The sequence below is a fragment of the Mustela nivalis genome, assembly GCF_964662115.1.
Source record: "Mustela nivalis genome assembly, chromosome: 7".
Taxonomy (NCBI): Eukaryota; Metazoa; Chordata; class Mammalia; order Carnivora; family Mustelidae; genus Mustela; species Mustela nivalis.
In genome coordinates, this window is record NC_139026.1 from 86,753,953 (window position 1) to 86,772,293 (window position 18,341).

The 18,341-nt window shown below is 38.6% G+C and overlaps 1 protein-coding gene across 10 annotated transcripts; it reads right to left on the reverse strand.

Annotated features, from left to right (window-relative positions):
• Positions 1–744: 744 nt before the first annotated feature.
• KANSL2 (KAT8 regulatory NSL complex subunit 2) lies at positions 745–17,643 on the reverse strand. 10 transcript variants are annotated; one of them, XM_082741107.1, is made up of 10 exons: positions 17,561–17,643; positions 16,754–17,012; positions 15,790–15,968; positions 15,150–15,264; positions 11,214–11,377; positions 10,824–10,990; positions 10,197–10,293; positions 6,115–6,368; positions 2,175–2,294; positions 745–1,503 (listed from the first exon to the last, which is right to left on the reverse strand). In XM_082741107.1, the coding sequence occupies exons 2-10, from the start codon at positions 17,002–17,004 to the stop codon at positions 1,369–1,371; spliced, it is 1,482 nt and encodes a 493-aa protein (XP_082597233.1). In that variant the 5' UTR covers positions 17,005–17,012; positions 17,561–17,643; the 3' UTR covers positions 745–1,368. The 10 variants fall into 10 exon arrangements, with proteins under 10 accessions (XP_082597233.1, XP_082597239.1, XP_082597242.1 ...); XM_082741113.1 differs by having other exon boundaries at positions 6,217–6,368; positions 17,561–17,631; XM_082741116.1 differs by having other exon boundaries at positions 2,144–2,294; positions 6,217–6,368; positions 17,561–17,631.
• Between the last annotated feature and the right edge of the window lie 698 nt (positions 17,644–18,341).

Consider the following 18,341-nt stretch of genomic DNA (forward strand, 5'->3'; position numbering starts at 1 on the left):
ATTATCATGTTATGATAATCTATGGTAAGTGATTACCATTTGCTGAAAGCTCAAATGATGGTTAGCACTGTTTAGCTATAAAGTATTTTTTAACTAAGTTATGACTTTTTAAAGACATAACGCTATTACACACTTAGTAGATTACAGTACAGTATAACTTTTATATGTGCTAGAAAACCAGAAAATTCATCTGACGTGCTTTATCAAGATATCTGTTTTGACTACAGTGGTCTGGAACCTAACCTACGTATCTCCAAGGCATGCCTGTAACAGACAACTTCTAGCATAGGTAACTCAGTCCTAAGCGAACTTTTATTTTAATCCTATCTTTAGATTCATCATCAAAATGATCTTGGCAGTTTACACCTACCTCTGCTCCAGCATCAGGCCCAACTTCAATACAAGTTTTTTACATACATTCCTAGCTCTAGAGAATTTTGGGATGATCATCAGACATTAATTGGGAGAAAAGCAATGCAAATGGGAGTAGGTGGCACAAAGAATGGGAAGAGGAAGATCTCTAAAACTGGTAGGCTTTAATAAGGAAGTTCCCCCCATTTCCATTTACTTCTTACAGGTTTTTATCTTACCTTCCAAACCAAACCAAGTTCCTGAAAATGTATTTTACTTCTTGGGATGGAAGTTAACCTGTCCTGTTTTTCCCTTTCCCATCAGATACAACTCCCTAAGGACCCAAAAAATATATATACACATTCAAATACAAAGAAAACATGCATTCAATTGTTTTACATTTTCATAACATTTTAACATTTAATAGAAACTATATACAATAATTTTTATTATATTTTACATAAGATAGCCACTACAGAAATTTACATAGGTTAGAAGCAAGATGGATCATTAAAGAGGGCCCAGTCCTGTGGGCTATTTTCAGAGATGATAGGTCAGAGTTCAGTGGAGGAAGGAGGGGTTCAGATTACCAATCAGGTGAGATGAAGAAAGGCTAAAACACAGGCCATTAGATAGAGATAATCAGACGCTGGGTTCCATTAATAACCCAAAGGTACACACATCTCCTACCTAAACTACCTATGCGTATTTGTGCCTGGACCTGGGAATTCCCATTACAAAGATGTCTCTCCCTTAGGCACAATCCCAAACACTCTCAGTCCCAGCAGCTCTGACAGGAATCACCTATCTCTCTCTTCCCTGTGCAGAGTGGGAAGACACTCTTGGTCCCTCCCCAACAAATCTGGTTTATATTTGACTACAGCACTCAATAATCCAGAGGAAAAACAACGCCATAGTCGGAGGTGTCCTTCAGTGCGAGACAGTCATAAATACTTGTTTAAAGAATGGAAAATTCAAATCCACCAAAGTCAGATAAATGGTTTCCCAAACAAATCATCAACTGATAGAAGAAGAGTGTTCTGGCTTCCCATTTGTAGTAGCCACTCCGCTCTGAGGCAGTGGTGCAGAGGCTTTCTCAGAATTTCGAGCCCCCTGTGATCTGCACCCATCTCCAGCCATCTGCATCTGGCCCTGTTAAAAGGAAGTCACTTTAGTTACAAATCCATTCATTATGGTCTGAAACACGAATGTGACTTATCAAGATCATGACAGCAGAAATATAGTAACTGAGAGGTTGCTCTTCCCCATACTGTACTATCTCTGATCCCTGGAGTCAGTGGCCATGACAGGTAGCATTCCTGAGGCCCTCCCAATGGGAGGGAGTGCTATGGGTTGTTTCTTCCAATGAAACAGCCATTCTCTGCTGAGGTTCCAGAACAGCCAGGAGATCACAGGAAGACAGTCCTTTGGGCCTCTGCTTGAAACAAACAGCTATAGTACAACTGCTAGTCTTCAGTCAGGGCCATGGTACCCCACCCAAGGCTCAAAGAAAGAAGCTGAATCACATGACTTGTCCTTATGCTACGATGAAAATAATTCCAGTGCTGAACTCTCCCTTTAAAAAGAACTACTTATGATTTATGTAGATTCCTTATCTTAACCTCTTCCAGTTAACTAAAGAAACACGCATTTTGCTCTCTGAAATTCTGGGACTAGTGGTGTTCTCTTTAAGGGCCCATTTATAGAACTGCCATCTGGGGCCCCTATACAGTCTACTTGTGATGACAACCCCACACTGGGAGTACATGCTAGCCATAGCCAGCAGGGAGACCTGTGCCTGGATGGGGTTGTCCTTCACTTGCCAGAATATCCACCGGGCCTTCGGCAATTTCTTTGACTGAATGATCTTCAAGGGTTAGTGAAGGATCAAAAAGTAAGGGTGAAGGAGGGCACTGCATACCATCACCCACAACATCCAAGTCCTAGGAAAAGAAAGAGAAAAAGCCTATCAGTAAAACCAAGGGAACCAGTAAGCTGAAGCTGGCATATTTTTCATAAACCTCAAAGCAATTTTCCCATATTTCTCTCACCCCCTTGCCTACCTTTAACCAAAAAAAGATTTTTCCCAGGATGTCCAACAAATGGGATAAGATCCAAAAGCACTAAAAACTTTTGCCTGCTGCTGAGTATAAAGCACAGACCACTGTACTAGCTTTAAAAAAAAAAAAAAAAAAAAGATATTTTCAAATACAAAAATTCAGAGACAAAAATGTAGAATAGTAGCTACCAAGGGCTGGAGGGAGAGAGGAAGCAGGAGTTATAGTTCAATGGGCACAGAGTCTTGAAGCTGACAGAAAAATTCTAGAGATGCACAACGGTGACAGCTGCTCAATACTGTGAATGTACGTTAACACCACGAATTGTACAGGTAAAAATGGTTAACAGTAAATTTCATGTTATAAAAGTTTTACAAAAAAATTTTATTTAAAAAAAAAGTGTATTCCTTCTAAAACTAACTGTAGACACCATATAAGTTCACCAGTGGTGAACCTAATATGGACAATCAGCATAATCACAAACTAAAATAAAATACTGCTTTCATAGACTGGACAATATGCAAGGTGGCTGGCTGGCTGGCTGTCAGTAGAGCATGCAACTCCTGATCTCAGGGTTCTAAGTTCAAGCCCCATGATGAGCACAGAGCTTACTTTAAAAAAAAAAAAAAGGCTGGACAGTATGAGATTGCTTGATTAATGCCCAACAGTCACAGTGAGGTAAGAAGTACTATTTGGATGAAGTCCCTATCCCCTCCCAGAAATCCCTAATTCTTCAACAAAACATACTTCAATTGCTCTTTTAAGAGGGGGCAAGGGGGAGGCACCTGGGTGGTTCAGTTGGTTAAGCATTTGCCCTCTGCTCAGGTCACGATCTTGAGATCCTGATGTCCTGGGAAGGAGGCCCATGTCAGGCTCCCTGCTCCATGGGGAGTTTGCGTCTGTCTGCCCCTCCCCCCACACTCCTGCTCTCCCCTCTCTCCTCTGCCTCTCTCAAATAAATAAAAGCTTTTTTAAAAAAGAGGAAAAATAAGAGAAGAAAGAAAATCATATTCCATAATCTATGTTCTTCCAATTGAAGGAGCCATTGCCACTGGGATGCTGAATGGCTTCCAAACCACAGAAACAGTACTCTTGGCTCCTGTTTGAAACCAACAGCTACAGCAAACCACTGGTCTTGATTCAGGGCCAAAAGCATCACAAAGCCACAATGTGTCAAACTAACTTTCATGCTACCAAGAATCTACTGCAAAACTCCCTTCCCAAGAGTGAATTTACAAAGGGCTTCTACTCCCCATGCCAAATCCACTTTATACAGGTTGTTTCCAGTAATCGAGTTTTACAAGAGACTTAGTTCTATGCTTTTCTATGCTTTTAAATGAAGTCTAAGCAAGTGAAACCCTTTCTTTGGTGTGCTAATTACCAAATTAAGTATCACACTTCACTACAATTAAGGTAAAGAATATTAATTTAAAAATGTACTACATTTAAGCCTGCTCAATTTAAGCAGAAATTCAGAAAAGGATATGGTCAGCTACCTAACATCTATTTCAGATGTGTTAGAAACTATTTACTTATTTTCCATTCCATTATGAGAGTGCTAAGTAGGGGGGAGGGGGCAGACAGAGAGACCCTTCAAGGGGACTCTCACAACCCATGAGATCATGACCTGAGCCAAAACCAAGAGTCCCACACTAAACTGACAGAGCCAGCCAGGTACCCCTAGAAACTTCTGTACTATCCACAGAAACCAGTATTCTCATGTGGTTAAGCCTGTAAAATGTTCTCTTCAATTCTTTTACTATGCACAATTATTATACATATAATTAACTTGGCATTTGAAAGAACCAATTTAGGGATGCCTGGGTGGCCTGGGATAGAGCCCCCAGTTGGCCTCCTTGCTCAGCAGGGTGCCTGCTGCTCCCCCTGCCTGTGTGCCCTCTTGCACTCTCTCTGGCAAATGAAAAAATAAATGAATAAATGAAAAATAAAAGAACCCACGAGGCATGAAGTTTCCAAGTCTCAAGACGACAATGGTATGGAAATGTTTTGTAAAGAAAATAGATATTCAAAAGGCTTTTCTCAAATGTTCATTTTGTCTGTTACAAGAATTAAAATTGGGGAGGGGTGCCTGGGTGGCTCAGTGGGTTGAAGCCTCTGCCTTCGGCTCAGGTCATGATCTCAGGGTCCTGGGATGGAGCCCCGCATCAGGCTCTCTGCTCAGCAGGGAGCCTGCTTCCCTTCCTCTCTCTCTGCCTGCCTCTCTGCCTGCTTGTGATCTCTGTCAAATAAATAAAATCTTAAAAAAAAAAAAAAATATCAGATGAAATAAAATTTACTATCCTAATATATCTACATAAAATACACGTGCTAGTTTCTATATATTTACATTATTATCTGAAAGGAAAGTAGTGATATAGTGCTTATTAGGTTAATTTTCAGACCTTTAAATTTGCTCATGTTACTAAGTTTAAAAAAAAAAAAAAGATAGTGCCTCTGCACTTTCTTCACATTTAAAATGAAGGAAAGTGGACAAAACTGTCCTTATCAACAAAGGGCTATCTGTTCATTTACACTCTTCAACATAATCTCACTGAAAAAACTTGGGAAGTACTGAAGTATATAAAGGTCCCTTACTAGTTTTCATATTCTATGAAATCTGTGTTAAAGAAATTTTTTTAAAAAACAATTATAATCAGGATTATAATAAAAATAAAAACTTTATTATAAATGAAATAATGCAAAAAAGTTTAGTAAGCCTATAGATTATATGTAACCAAAAGGGAGAAAGGGGATCATGAAAAAAAAAAATTAGACCCAGTTTCTTCTTAGTATCACCTTTCTTTTTCAGATAGTACCCTGTCCTTTTATATCCTTTTTAACAAAAGCAATACCCTTCAAGCCACCCAAACTTTGCTTCTACCATTAGTAAATAATCTGGCAAACTAGATTAAATTTTCCACTTATATTTGTTACATTAAACACGTCATGGTTATATACAAAACTTTATTATGAAATTCAGACTTATCTTCAGAACAAATAATGAAGACCTTTATCCAGAACATTAAATATTAACTAAAGTGCTAAGACAAAGATGCTATATCAACTGATCCCTGAGTCTGGAAGTAGGATAGTGCTAACTATGGGAACAAATAAAATCAGAGATGGGTTAATGGGTTGGGAACAACTGAGGAACAAGCTTAAAAAAGTAGTGTACACACTTAGAAGGCTGTAAATACTTAAAAAGAGATCACTGTTGTTCTAGTCCATTCACAACAGAATCTACAATAACACATCAAAAATAAAAGCCTGCAGCCAGAGCTATGTTTAGAGTCATTTCTTCAGGGGCGTATTAACCTGAAAATGAAACTTTACTACTACAGAGCAAACACAGCTTAAAACCGTCAAGAGTAGATATGAGAATTCATATGTACTATTAAGATTCTAGTGAATCACTCACCTTGTGGATGGGTACCAAGTTTCCTGGCTATACTAAATCCAAAACAATCTTGACTTTCCAGCTCCCCATAGTTTACAATTTAATTCCTTATCATTCCCTCAGATAAAGAAAAACTCCTGCCAACTTAATGGTGTCTAAATTAATATGCTAACATACAAACACAACCATACATGTAGCATTTCAAAAACTTTATCAAGTCTCCTGGCCACAAAAGATGAACCTAGTCTCACCATTAATAAATAAGGCCTTGCCTCAAGGGCCAACCAGAGCAGAGCTTCTCTAACTTACATCACTGAACTCCAGAGGTAAACTCTCAGTGGGCTGAAGCTCGGCAGCACTCAAGTACAGATCCATGGGGCCGGCTTCCAGATCGTCTGGCACAGACAGTACCTGCTCGGGCTTATACATCTGAGGAGGCAACTGGAAATGCAGTGGGCAGCAGGGATCCTCAGAGAGGCTTACAGGAACTGGTTTGTTGCAGGGTACCTCTTCAGACCCCTGGCAGCATTTGAAGAGAACCTGATTCGTGTCCTGACAAATATCTGTAGAAAAATGGTCAAGGGAAATAAAATGGATCTACTAGAGGCACAAAATACAAGTGTTATCTGCCATGTAAAATTCAAGGTCTGCACTACAGAAGACAACTGGTTACATGTGAAATAGAATCAAACACAGTTAGCAATTTTTTCAAAGTTCTTCTCAAAGTGTCATTCACTAGCATCCAATTCCAGCTCTACTGGTAATTTAAATCTAGTCCCCAAATTACACTTCTGGATCCCAGTCATTTAAACTAGAGACACTAATCTTGTTCTCACTTGGGAGAGTCAAACACAAAACATTTGACAACACTGCTAAGCAAACCTCAGTAACAATCCTAGGAATCTCCTACGAAACATTCTATGGCAAAAGCAAATAGCTTGCAGAAACACTACCAAGGCCTCCCAAGAATCAAGAGATACGGTGTTTCTGCTCTGTTAAGCACACTGGCAAAAAAAAAAAAAAAAAAAAAAAAAACCTGCAAAAACTTCTTGAATCTTGTTTCCAAAATGTTTACATATGTTTAAAGCAGCAGGGAACTGGGGAAAATAGAAGCCCTAGTAATAGACAAAAAATAAAAGTTTCCATGCCCCCTTGCTTTTTGGGGGGGATAGGGATGGTAGTGCAGGGGAAAGTTCTGCCATGGTTCCAAAGAGAAAGGAAAGAAGATAATTTTGCTTATGAGGACCCATGGAAAGCAATTACCCCAGGAACACTCCAAGAGGACTAACAACTTCTACAGAAAAGGGCAAGTTTCCAAGTTGGCAAAGCAGCTCTGTAGGATGAATCAAAATTAAACTGATTAGATAAACAATAAAATTTAGTTCAAGTTACTCTCTCTGTGAAATGTTTTATTCAAGTGATAACTATTTCTTGAAATCTTAACTACATGGTTTCCCCCTAGATTAACAGACAACTGTTATTTCAAATGTGGGCTTATTTTTAAACCAGAAGGCACAATTTTCTATGAACTAATTGTACCCAGAATTATAGAATTATGGGTAAATTTTCCTCCCAAATTTTAAGGTAATATCTAAAAATTAAGAAGTCTAGCATGTATTTTATTTTTAAGCCAAATAAAACTTCTTGAATAAAGCCATTTGTTTCAATCAATTCTTAGAAACTGCTAAACTCTTAAGACAGGGTTTCACAACTGTAATTCTACTGACATCACTGGCTGGCCTGTAGCATTGTAGGATGCTTAGCAGCATTCCTGGCCTCTAGCCACTAGATGTCAGTAGCACTCTCATCCCTAAATTGTAAAAAGCAAAATTGTCTCCACACATCACCAAATGGGGATAAAATGGTCCCCAGTTGAGAACCACTTCTCTAAAAGAACAGTAAGCAGTACAAAGTAAACAATACTTATCAAATGAAAATGAACAATCAAATGAACAAATACATGAATCTAACAGAAACAACCAGATTTGCATTCTCTATGTGCTTAAGAAAACCTAGTCTCCAATGTGCTTAAAAAGTCCAATCTTATTACATTATTAACACTTAAAATCATTCCATTAAATTAAAATGTTTTAATCCGAACTTTTTTCATGGAATTCAAAGGACTTTCACAAGTCTCTTATTTAATACAATATTCTGGAAAAACCCTCCCCCAACCTCCTCCACCCCCTTTCCTTTCCAATGGGGACAAGAGAGACAAAGAGAAGGGAATGGTTGACCTACAACTAGAGTCTGGGTCCTTCACTTTCAGTCCAGTGCTGTCTCCATTAGACCAGTGTAAAGAGTTAACAGGTCACCAATGGCAGTCGCTCTTTCTCTGGGATAAGGACTTAAGGAAGGGTAAGTGACTTAAGCAACTATGGAGTGGAAAGGAAAAAAGCATAAAACAAAAGAAATCATACTTCCCTTCTCCTTTCAAATACATTTCATTTTCAACTTTGCTTTTTAAAATATTAATAACCTAATAAACCATTTAGTATAATATTTTAAGTCTAAAATGTTCCTCAATATCTATAAACTGAGTTTTTCTGAGTTATAAAGTAATTCACACTCCCTGAAGAAAACCTGAAAAGTACAAGGCAGAGGAATAAAGGGCATTCATAACCCCAACAACAAAAAGCAGTCAATTTCTGTTAATTCCCCTCCTAGTATTTGATTATATGTAATTTCATATTCTATTTTTGTCACAATCATTTTCCTAGGTAATTCATAAAATTTTGATAAATGTAATGCTTATTGCCTAAACATATTCCATATAATGTTACATCATAATTTTCTTCTCTATATCCCATTTCTAAAAATGTAAAGGCTGTCTCCAGTTGAAGGAATTTTATGTAAAAATATCAGTCTACATTTTATTATATCCTTAAGATAAACTCCAAGGTAACATTATATCAAACAATATGAATACCGGCAGTGCCTGGGTGGCTCAGTGGGTTAAAGTGGGTTAAAGCCTCTGCTTCTGTCATGGTCTCAGGGTCCTGGGATGGAGCCCTGCATCAGGCTCTCTGCTCAGCAGGGAGTCTGCTTCTCTCTCTCTCTGCCTGCCTCTCTGCCTACTTGTGATCTCTCTCTGTCAAATAAATAAATAAAATATTTTAAAATATATATATATGAATACTGCCAAGATCCTCACTAAAAAGCCTGTAGCACTTGATCTTCTCACTGGCAGTATTTAGAAGGACTCATTCACAACCTCACCTCAACTTCAACTTGAAATTCACTCATTCATTAAATATATATATACAAGTATCAAATTCACAGATTAAAAATTTTCTTATTTCCTGTTTCACTTATGGACAGTGAAGATAAACTTTTCAACATTGAGCCATCCTTTGCCCAATTGTTTTGAGCATTTATCTTTAGTTTTTAATTACCTTGCACCAAGTAATTTGTGTATTAAGGACAATAATCCTTTATCAGATATTACAATAATTAATAAACTGGTAAAATATTCAAATAAACAGAACAGAAAACAATTTTTTCCTCTCAGATGACCAAGAAAAGATCCTTTTTCTTTTCCTATTAAAAAAGATAAACTTCATTTCCAAATATTTTATATCTCTTGCCAGGCAAGTGAAATCCAGCAAGATTTAAGCCTTTTAGATAATAAAGATCATCATACTTAACAAGTGCTTTTACTGTGAAATTAACTTTCTTGATATCCATAATAAGGATGCACTTACACAATTCAATAAACTCAGAAAGTCTTACAAACTGACAGTAAATGTGGTCTCATAGCAGAATCAAGAGATGCTATGACGGTTCAAAGGCAAACTGGGAGGGTGGGGAGTAGAATCATTCTATTTTTGGAAATAGTAAGTATTCAATTCGAATGAATTCTAATATATACAAATTAAGGCCCTGACCATACAAAAGGATACTTCTTAAAGAAAGGTCACAGTTCAGAATCGACTGTTTTCTAGTGGAAAACCTGTATCAATTGTGTGTGTGTGTGTGTGTGTGTGTGTGTGTGTGTGTGTGAGAGAGAGAGAGAGAGAGAGATAACTGGATTTAACACTATTCTATTTCCAGTGAAACTATTCTATTTCCAGTGAACAAAGTTCTAGCACCGATCTCTGTATTTTGGAATCCTAATACTAATCTACTATAAATAATTATTAGCCCACTGCTATCTCCAATGATTCAGATATTTCTTTCTAATGAATTGACCATTACATTTCCAAAGTTTTGAAATGGCCAACAGACCATAGAAAGACATTTCTTTAGGCTCCTGTTTGAAACCAACAGCTTCAGCAAACTGCTGGCCTTGATTCAGGGCCAAAGGAAAGCAAAGACCTTCAATTAAGCAAACTATCAGAGATTCCCACCTAGCCTTTAGCTAGCAAATTGAACTGAATAAAAAAAGATACGGGTAAGGCAATGTCTGGTCATTGGAAGAGACTGATTGGAACAACGAACATCATCCACAAAGGCCAAGCACCTCTGACTGGAACGAGTTGTGTGAGCCTACAATGGAGAAAACAGATAAATCAAACAAATCATCAATACAAAATACAGCCAACTGGAGCATCTGGGTGGCTCAGTTTGCATCCAGCTCTTCGTTTCGGCTCTGGTCATGATTTCATGAGTTGAGAGACTGAGCCCATGCCAGGCTTCCTGCTCAGAGGGGAGTCTGCTTAAAGATTCTCTCCCTCTGCCCCCACCCCACTCACATGCACTCTCTGTCTGTCTCTATAAATCTTAAAGAAAGAGAGGGAGGAAGGAAGGAAGGAGGGAGAGAGGGAGGGAAAATACAACGAATTATCTATGAGAACAGATACTTGTAACATATAAGAAAGGTACATCCTTAAAAGCTAAAAAACTCAACACATGACAACCTCAAGATCAGCAGTCTCTGGACTCAAATGCTCTTTTCAATTTACCCCACGTCCAATTAAGTCAGATTTCAGAGCCAAGACTGTACAGTGTTCTGACTATTACTCTAACTTAGTAAACAAAGCAAATACATACCCCTTAGAGGTATAAACACAAATTACCTGTTGGGCAGCACCATCTGTGGCCAGCATTCTGCGTTCCTTCAGCTGCCTATGTAATAAGGCTTCCACTCCGTAACGCTGGCGATACCGCCGAAGACACTTCAGACGCTTTAAGTTCTCTCGTTCTTTGGCCAAAAGTCCCTCTGGGCCAGTCAGGAGACTACTACCTGATGAGTCACAACAGTCAAGATGTTATGTGCCGAGCAACCAATGAAGGATGGCTGCTCCAAATTAACATGAAATAAACAGGATAAATTCTGGCCATAAGATAGCTATTTTCAAAAGCAAATTCTCCTTCACTCCAGGTACCAAAACAGATAAATCTAACTACTACCAAATTCACATTGTGAACCCACAAACAGCTGGTTGGGACCAGCATAAAAAACTTGCCTAGAGCTTCATGTTCCACTTTGCGATTATGTAAATAACGTCGCTTCTTCTCTTTGAGCAGATGTTGAAGTCGTTTAAACTGATCGATGTACAAAGACTGCAAACGAATTAGCTTCTCACGCATTATCAGAGCAACTTCTTCTGCTGTGTAAACACCAGCATGTCTGGAATAAAACAGAATTCAGCAAAGAATAAGAAAACATAGTATTAAACCCAAGCTTAAAAGGAGAAAAGGGTAGAGAGGAGACTTAAGTTTGTTATTTAACAGTAAGCCACCACTGAGACAATCACCTTATTAAATATGAATGTTTTCATACACAGCATTCGAGTTATTAAAAAATAAATAATAGGGGCGCCTGGGTGGCTCAGTGGGTTAAAGCCTCTGCCTTCAGCTCAGGTCATGATCCCAGGTCCTTGGATCGAGCCCCGCATTGGGCTCTCTGCTCAGCCAGAAGCCTGCTTCCTCCTCTCTCTCTGCCTGCCTCTCTGCCTACTGTAATCTCTGTCTGTCAAATAAATAAATAAATAAATCTTTTAAAAAATAACAACAACAACAACAACAATAATAATAATAATAAAGAAAATCCCTGAACATTGGATACTAACGTATGATCTCACAATATGAGGAAGGGGAGTGGTTTCGTTATTTTTCCCAGTTATCTGCAGTTAAGAAATGAAGATTTCGAACATTCAAATTTTTTATTAATCTACAATCTTATTCAATTTTATAATTCGTAATTTAGTCAGTCAGGATAGCTTAAAAGTATTCAATTTAATAATATTACTATCTTAATAAGATTATTTATTATAGTAATAAGATATTACTATCTTATTATTATCTTAATAATATAAGATAGAATAATACTATCCTACTATTTTAATACTATTAAAATAGTATTAAAAATATTACTATTTTAATTGAAATTAGAAATTTCAATTTCTAATTTAAAATATATTCCTATATTGGAATTTACATGAGCCCTCAAAACACTGGTCCACAGTGGCTATTCACTGTCCCCAGCTCATTTTCTTAACAAATTTCTCAAAAATATAGCACCCTGGGGTGGCCCTTAATTGCCAAAGATCTAGATCCATATCAACTTTACTAAGCTTGGCCACCAATTATAAACATAAGAAGTTATTCTAGTGATTATGATGAGGTCACCTAAGCAACTAAGTTAAAGAAGCAATTTAACTGGAGACTTTCCTGATTCTGACTTAAGTCTAAATGAAAAGATTAACTGCAAATTTAAAAGATTTTTGGTTCCATTAGCCTTGTATGATCATTACATAACCAGGAAGAGGACATTAGACATATACTTGACTTCCTATTTTCATATTTTAACTGAGTAAAAACTACATCCTTTATTTCAAACAATACTTACAAATTATGTACTCAAACTAATCTGAATTACAAATATTACACCTTCTTTAAAAATTAGCTGTTAAGCCATTAAAACACACAGAATAAATAGAATTATTAACTTCAGGACCGAAAGCAAGTAATATCTCCCCAAAAACTTTCTCGAATATAAATGGAAGCCAATACTACCTGTGCATTAAGTACAATTACAAAGTAGTCTGAAGTAAAAATAACAAATTAAGAACCAAAACATCATGAATAAAAACTAACCAATTATACAAATGACAAAATCTAAGACTACCAAAAAGTTGTGAAAAGGTTTTAAAAACATCTGAAGTCTAAATAAGATAATTTGCATCTTCAGGAAAACAGGTTTGTTGCATTAGTATGTTTGCAAACCTACTACTGAGGACTTAACCTAATGTTAATTTTGTTAAAATGAAATTAACTTCATTGTACCCTGCCAGAAGAGAATTTACCAATAGTCTAAGGACTAGAATTTATAAATGGAAAGTCACTATAATTAGAATTTACTACAAATCCCTGGGAAGAGTGGGTCATTTATTTAAAGATGGATGTTTCAGACATTCACAGCTAGTTACTAAAATCATGTACCAACTTCCTGTACTCTGATATTCACAAATTTAAGTCAGGGTCTTATTACTTGAATTCATCTTCAAAAAAGAGGGAGCCATCTTATATTCTATTAAATGTCTCTTATGAAAAAGTATTCCCCAAAATTTATTTTAGTAACAATGATGAAGACTCAATAACCTGAAATGACCTTTACAAAAACTAGTTCTGAATACCTGTAGAATGTCATATGATAAAAACTACTTTAAAGAAAATTACTTTTTAAAAAAGGGAAGATTTGGGGCCCCTAGGTTGTTCAGTGGGTTAAAGCCTCTGCCTTCAGCTCAGGTCATGATCCCAGGGTCCTGGGATGAAGCCCCCACATCTCATCGGGCTCTCTGCTCAGCAGGGAGCCTGCTTCCCCCTCTCTCTGCCTGCCTCCCTGCCTACTTGTGATCTCTCTGTGTCAAATAAATAAAATATGTTTTTAAAAAAAGATATATGCTGTTGTTAATGATTCAAAAAACGGTCCTAGTAACAACAAAACACTGACACCAGAGAGGAAATTAAAAGAATTTCATTAAATAAAAAGACTTATATTAAATTTAAGACATCAGTACGTAACCTTATTAACAAATTTAGTATTAAAAGACATTTAACAACTCTACTGACATCCCTAAAAATGCAAGTATTTTAGGAGGTCGAACTTTTTTTTGGATCATCTCATAGAGGAATTAAGAGAAACCTCATATTTAGTTGCCTACTTCATTTTCCCCTTTGAATATTCCTTTTAGGAGAAATCGACATCAAGTACCTAGTCCTTTTAACACTTATACATCTCATAAAATTAAGTGGTATTTTTAAGTTACACTAGCATAAATATGTCCCCTAGAGACTGATCCACTCTAAAGTACTACTGACAAAATCGAGTTTTTGGACCTTTGAAGCTGAGTTATTTACCACACCAAAGGACAGTCATTTTGTGACTATAGAGAGCATATACCTCTTCAATGCAGCAAGTCTGGAATTTCCAGAAGCACAACTGAGGGGGGGGTATAAAGTTACTGCTGTGAGAGAATCCTGCTAGGTAATGAACATTCCTTTCTTTTCAAACTACTTAGATGAGACTTTCCAAACAAGTACTTCCCGAAGCGCTGACTAAATAGACATTACTCAAGAAAAATAGATGAAATTAATTCTACTTAGAAAATGTAAACCTAAATGACTTTTTATGACGAGACTAGAAATTCATTATCCCTCGTACTATTTACTTCTATGCAAACTGTCAATGGAAGTGTTGAGACAGTACACAGAAAGAATAAAGAAAAGAAAAAAAGAAAAAATTAAACTAAACCCAAACCATGAGACAGAAATATGAGATTGTGAGTGGTAATGTTTTTTTTTCCTACAACTCCTTAGGTGATCATGGGCTAAGTAAAGAGTAGAACCTTAGTTAAGATATAATTAGCCTGATTACTCGCTTCTGGGATCCTAAATCGGTTTCTCTTTCTTAGGCATGAAACAAAAGGAAACTCCTGAACATCTTTTTATTTTTCTACTAGGGAAAAAAAAAAACCTCATAAAATGTAAATTTGCAAAAAAAAGTAGTTATTCAAATACAGTAACATTACTGTTCCTGAGGTTTAAGCAGGAATCCATTTAAATCAATTTCCTCTTCTCTAACTGATCGAAACATTTCTCAACCAACCTCCTGTTATGTCCAAGAAATTTCCTATTTTCTCCCCTATACATTTTCATGTGCAGAATTTGATATCCAAAATTTTTCCAAATTCCCGACTTCCAAAAAAGAATAAAATCTTGCTCTGCAGCAAGACAGTGATGAACCAGGACACTTTAAAATACAGAAGCTATTACTGTTCACAAATAGCTAAACTCTCTTCACCCCTCCTAGGTTCTTTATCTATTAAAAGCATGCATTATTGTAGTCCACATTCTAACTACAAAAAAAATTTAAAGTCTTATGTGGAGTTACAACTTACTTTAGGGGATCTTCTTGATCACTGTCTATGCTATCAGCTTCACTGTCAGGGTCACCTCTCCATGTCTGATCCACAGTAATGGGTTCCTGCTCCCCATCACTCCAGCTGTCTTCATCTGAGGCAAGGAAGGGAGAGCAGCCATTAAGACTTCCCACCTCTGTAACTCCACCACACAGAACTAGATTACTTAACCCATCAACCCAAACATTAACATTTAAGAGAAACAAACAAACAAAAACCCCCAACAACTTAATACAAAGGCACCGGCAAATAAAACTGGCTTGAAAAAATATAACCCAAGTAAGGTTACTTAAAACATAAATAAGGTAACTGTGCCCTCAAAAGGACAGAGAGGTCAACTCAAAATTATTCTTGCTTCCTGAAATTACCTTGCCTAACAAAGACAAGCATAAAAACGGCAATGAAGGAAACAGTTATCAACTCAAGACAGTAAACCCAAGCACATACTACATCAAACCGAAAAGAACTGGTGAACACAACAATCCTGGAATTCTCACCATATCGTCAATGAATTACAATTTTATTCTATTATCATGTGTATGTTCAAGGCACTGTGCTAAACCAAAATAAGTTCTTTAACTTACTTTTTCCTTTTTCATTCTAGGAGAAAGATTCTTACCCAGAATTCGACTAGCTTCACTGCGGCTACTTTCTGGAGTTTGAGACCCCAGCTCTGTCTTAGCGTAAGAGCTTAGCTGGCACAAGAGTGTTTCACCCACAGGCCCTGGACTGGTCTTCTTCATTTGAGCATGAAGTGCCAGGGCATTCCTACGGGCATGTTCAGCACAGAAAGACACGCTAAGGAGACAAAATATTAACATTTTATACTCACGTCCCTTCTTGAAAGAGTTCAACCATTTTCACAGTCACTAGTTTTAGATCATTTTTAGGAAATTAAAATAACTACTACCTTCATTTATAAGTTAAAAAGGCCAGTAAGACAGAGTCATTTAACCGGCCCAATGTCAACTCATTTGGTCTTACTAAGGGGACATGCAGGTAGCATAATAATCTTGGCGCTTCATTCATCAAACTAAACATCCCAGCTATAAAAATGCTGACATCACCTTAGAACAAATCAAAGAGATCCACTTGCATCTCTCAAAATTGTTTCTGGTAACTCTACATTTTACTTCAGTATCTATCCACTGAAGGTAATAAGATACGAGGCACAATTTTAAATCCAAAATATACATGCAGAATTAACTAGCCAAGATATGTTTCTGCATGAATACTTTTGCTTCAATGATGAAAGCTATGAAGCCATTCCTAGAAGAATGCGCATATACACAACTTAACAAAGGGCCAGGGACCCCAGGGTTAAGAATAATCTAGAATATCCCCTTATTTTATAGACAAGGGAAAAGGTCTAAAGAAATTAAATGAGTGCCCCAACTGGAAGTGGCCTCTTTGCAGTCTTCAACGGTTTGGGTGTTGGTGTTGGTTTTTTTTTCTCCTCAAGGATATATCCACATCCCCAATTTTAGAAAAACTCCACCTATTCACAAGGCCATAATATCCACCTCCCCCTCTCGTTTTAAAACTAAAAATAAAAACGATATAGATTATCTATACATATATACCCATCTTTCTTCTCAGGCTTTGGAGCAGCACTGGGACATCTTTTTCCATTCTTCGTTGATATATAACTACACTGCTTGAAGGGAGCATTCTTGTCCTCAAGGATATGCTTAATGCAAAACTCCTGCCCCTCCAGACGAGGCTGCGAGCATGGGCGATGAGTGAATGAACAAGACAGGGGTTCCTGGGACCTGGGCACTGGGGTGATCCTTCCCCGATTGGTCGGCAAGACGTGGATCCGAATCCTGTTCATACCAAAACCTGCAGGGTCACACAGATCAAAAAGCCCTTACCCTTCCCGAAAATTCCTGCTCCACATCCGGGCCGACCGCGGGTAGTTTCCAAAAGACTGGCAGAAGTCACACTCCGTAACTGCCCTCCTCCCACGTCTCCCCAGGCCACCAGTCCATTTGTCTCACTTCAATTTCTCCTCCATGCCCGCCGCCACCCGAACCACCAGCACTAAGTATCTCGGGCTCGCACGGCCGCCGCACGAGCCGGGAGCGCCCGCCCCACGCGGCTGCAGCAACGCCGCAGCGCCGCGCCGCGCCGGGCCTCCGCCTCCCTGCACGCCGCCTTTGTCCCGGCCCGCCTCAGAGCTCACGGCTGGGCCCTGCCCGTCCTCGGCCGCCCGTGCAAGCGCCATTTTGTCCTCCGGCTCCGGGCACCAGAGAATCTGGCTTCTGGAAGCCTACAGAAGGAAAACAACCTCGACGCTAACTGGGACGAAGTAGCAGCTCGAAGACGGAAGGAGGGGAGAAGCAGCAGCCTAACTGCGGTAGCGAAATTAAGCACCGCCGCCATCTTACCTCTGCCTCCACGCCGCACCGCGCCGCTACCTCTCTGGGCGCGCCACCCGCGTCTAACTCGACCCCGCTCCTTTCCAAGCTCCCAACCCCTGATTGGCTACTGTGCCCACGGCTGTGTGTCACCATTGGTCGAGGCCGGCTAGCTATCACGGCTGGGGGGCGGGGCGCTGAGAAAAAGCGCGGCTGGGGTGGCTAAGACAACCTGTCCGTCAGTCAGCAACTCCGCCCCGGGGAGAATGAGGTTGACCGTACGCTGGCTGCGGGAGTCGCTCACGCGGCAGCGCTGTGCTTCCAGTTCGCGGCATGGTTAGTTTTCAGGCTGCTTTTGACCGCTGTGTGGGCCTAGGCTGCTGTTACCTCACCACCCTGACACAGCGGGTAAAAAAATCAGACATGCAGAGGCCAAAAATCGCTGTACAGTTGACTCTTACTTTTTATACAGGAAAAGGCTGTAGTTTTCTTTGTGAGCAGTTCATTTATTGAAACATTGAGTATTTACGGAGCCTGGGGAATTTATAATTTATAAACACTTGATTTTTCAGAGCAACCCTGAAATAAGGGGGCTATTATCTCCAGTTTTACCGATAAGATAACCGAGGAACAGAATGGACCTATATCTAGTTACGGGAGAAGGAGGTGAATGTTATGAACCCAGCTCTCATTCTTTATCCCTACTATATGCCTCTCATATAGTAGACCATGACCGAGAATAAGGAAATACGAGTTCCGGTTTAGGCCCAGCTTCTCTAAAATCCTCTACAATTTCACGCTAAATAAGGCG

Bases quoted from the DNA above. Each gene is read 5' to 3' on its own strand.
- KANSL2 (XM_082741107.1), bottom strand. From the start codon at position 17,004: ATGAACAGGATTCGGATCCACGTCTTGCCGACCAATCGGGGAAGGATC. The intron at 11,378-15,149 runs GTAAGTTGTAAC...GTTTTATTCCAG, and splicing joins GATCAAGAAGATCCCCTAAA to ACATGCTGGTGTTTACACAG. The intron at 10,294-10,823 runs GTAATTTGTGTT...TCTCCATTGTAG, and splicing joins CAGATGGTGCTGCCCAACAG to GCTCACACAACTCGTTCCAG.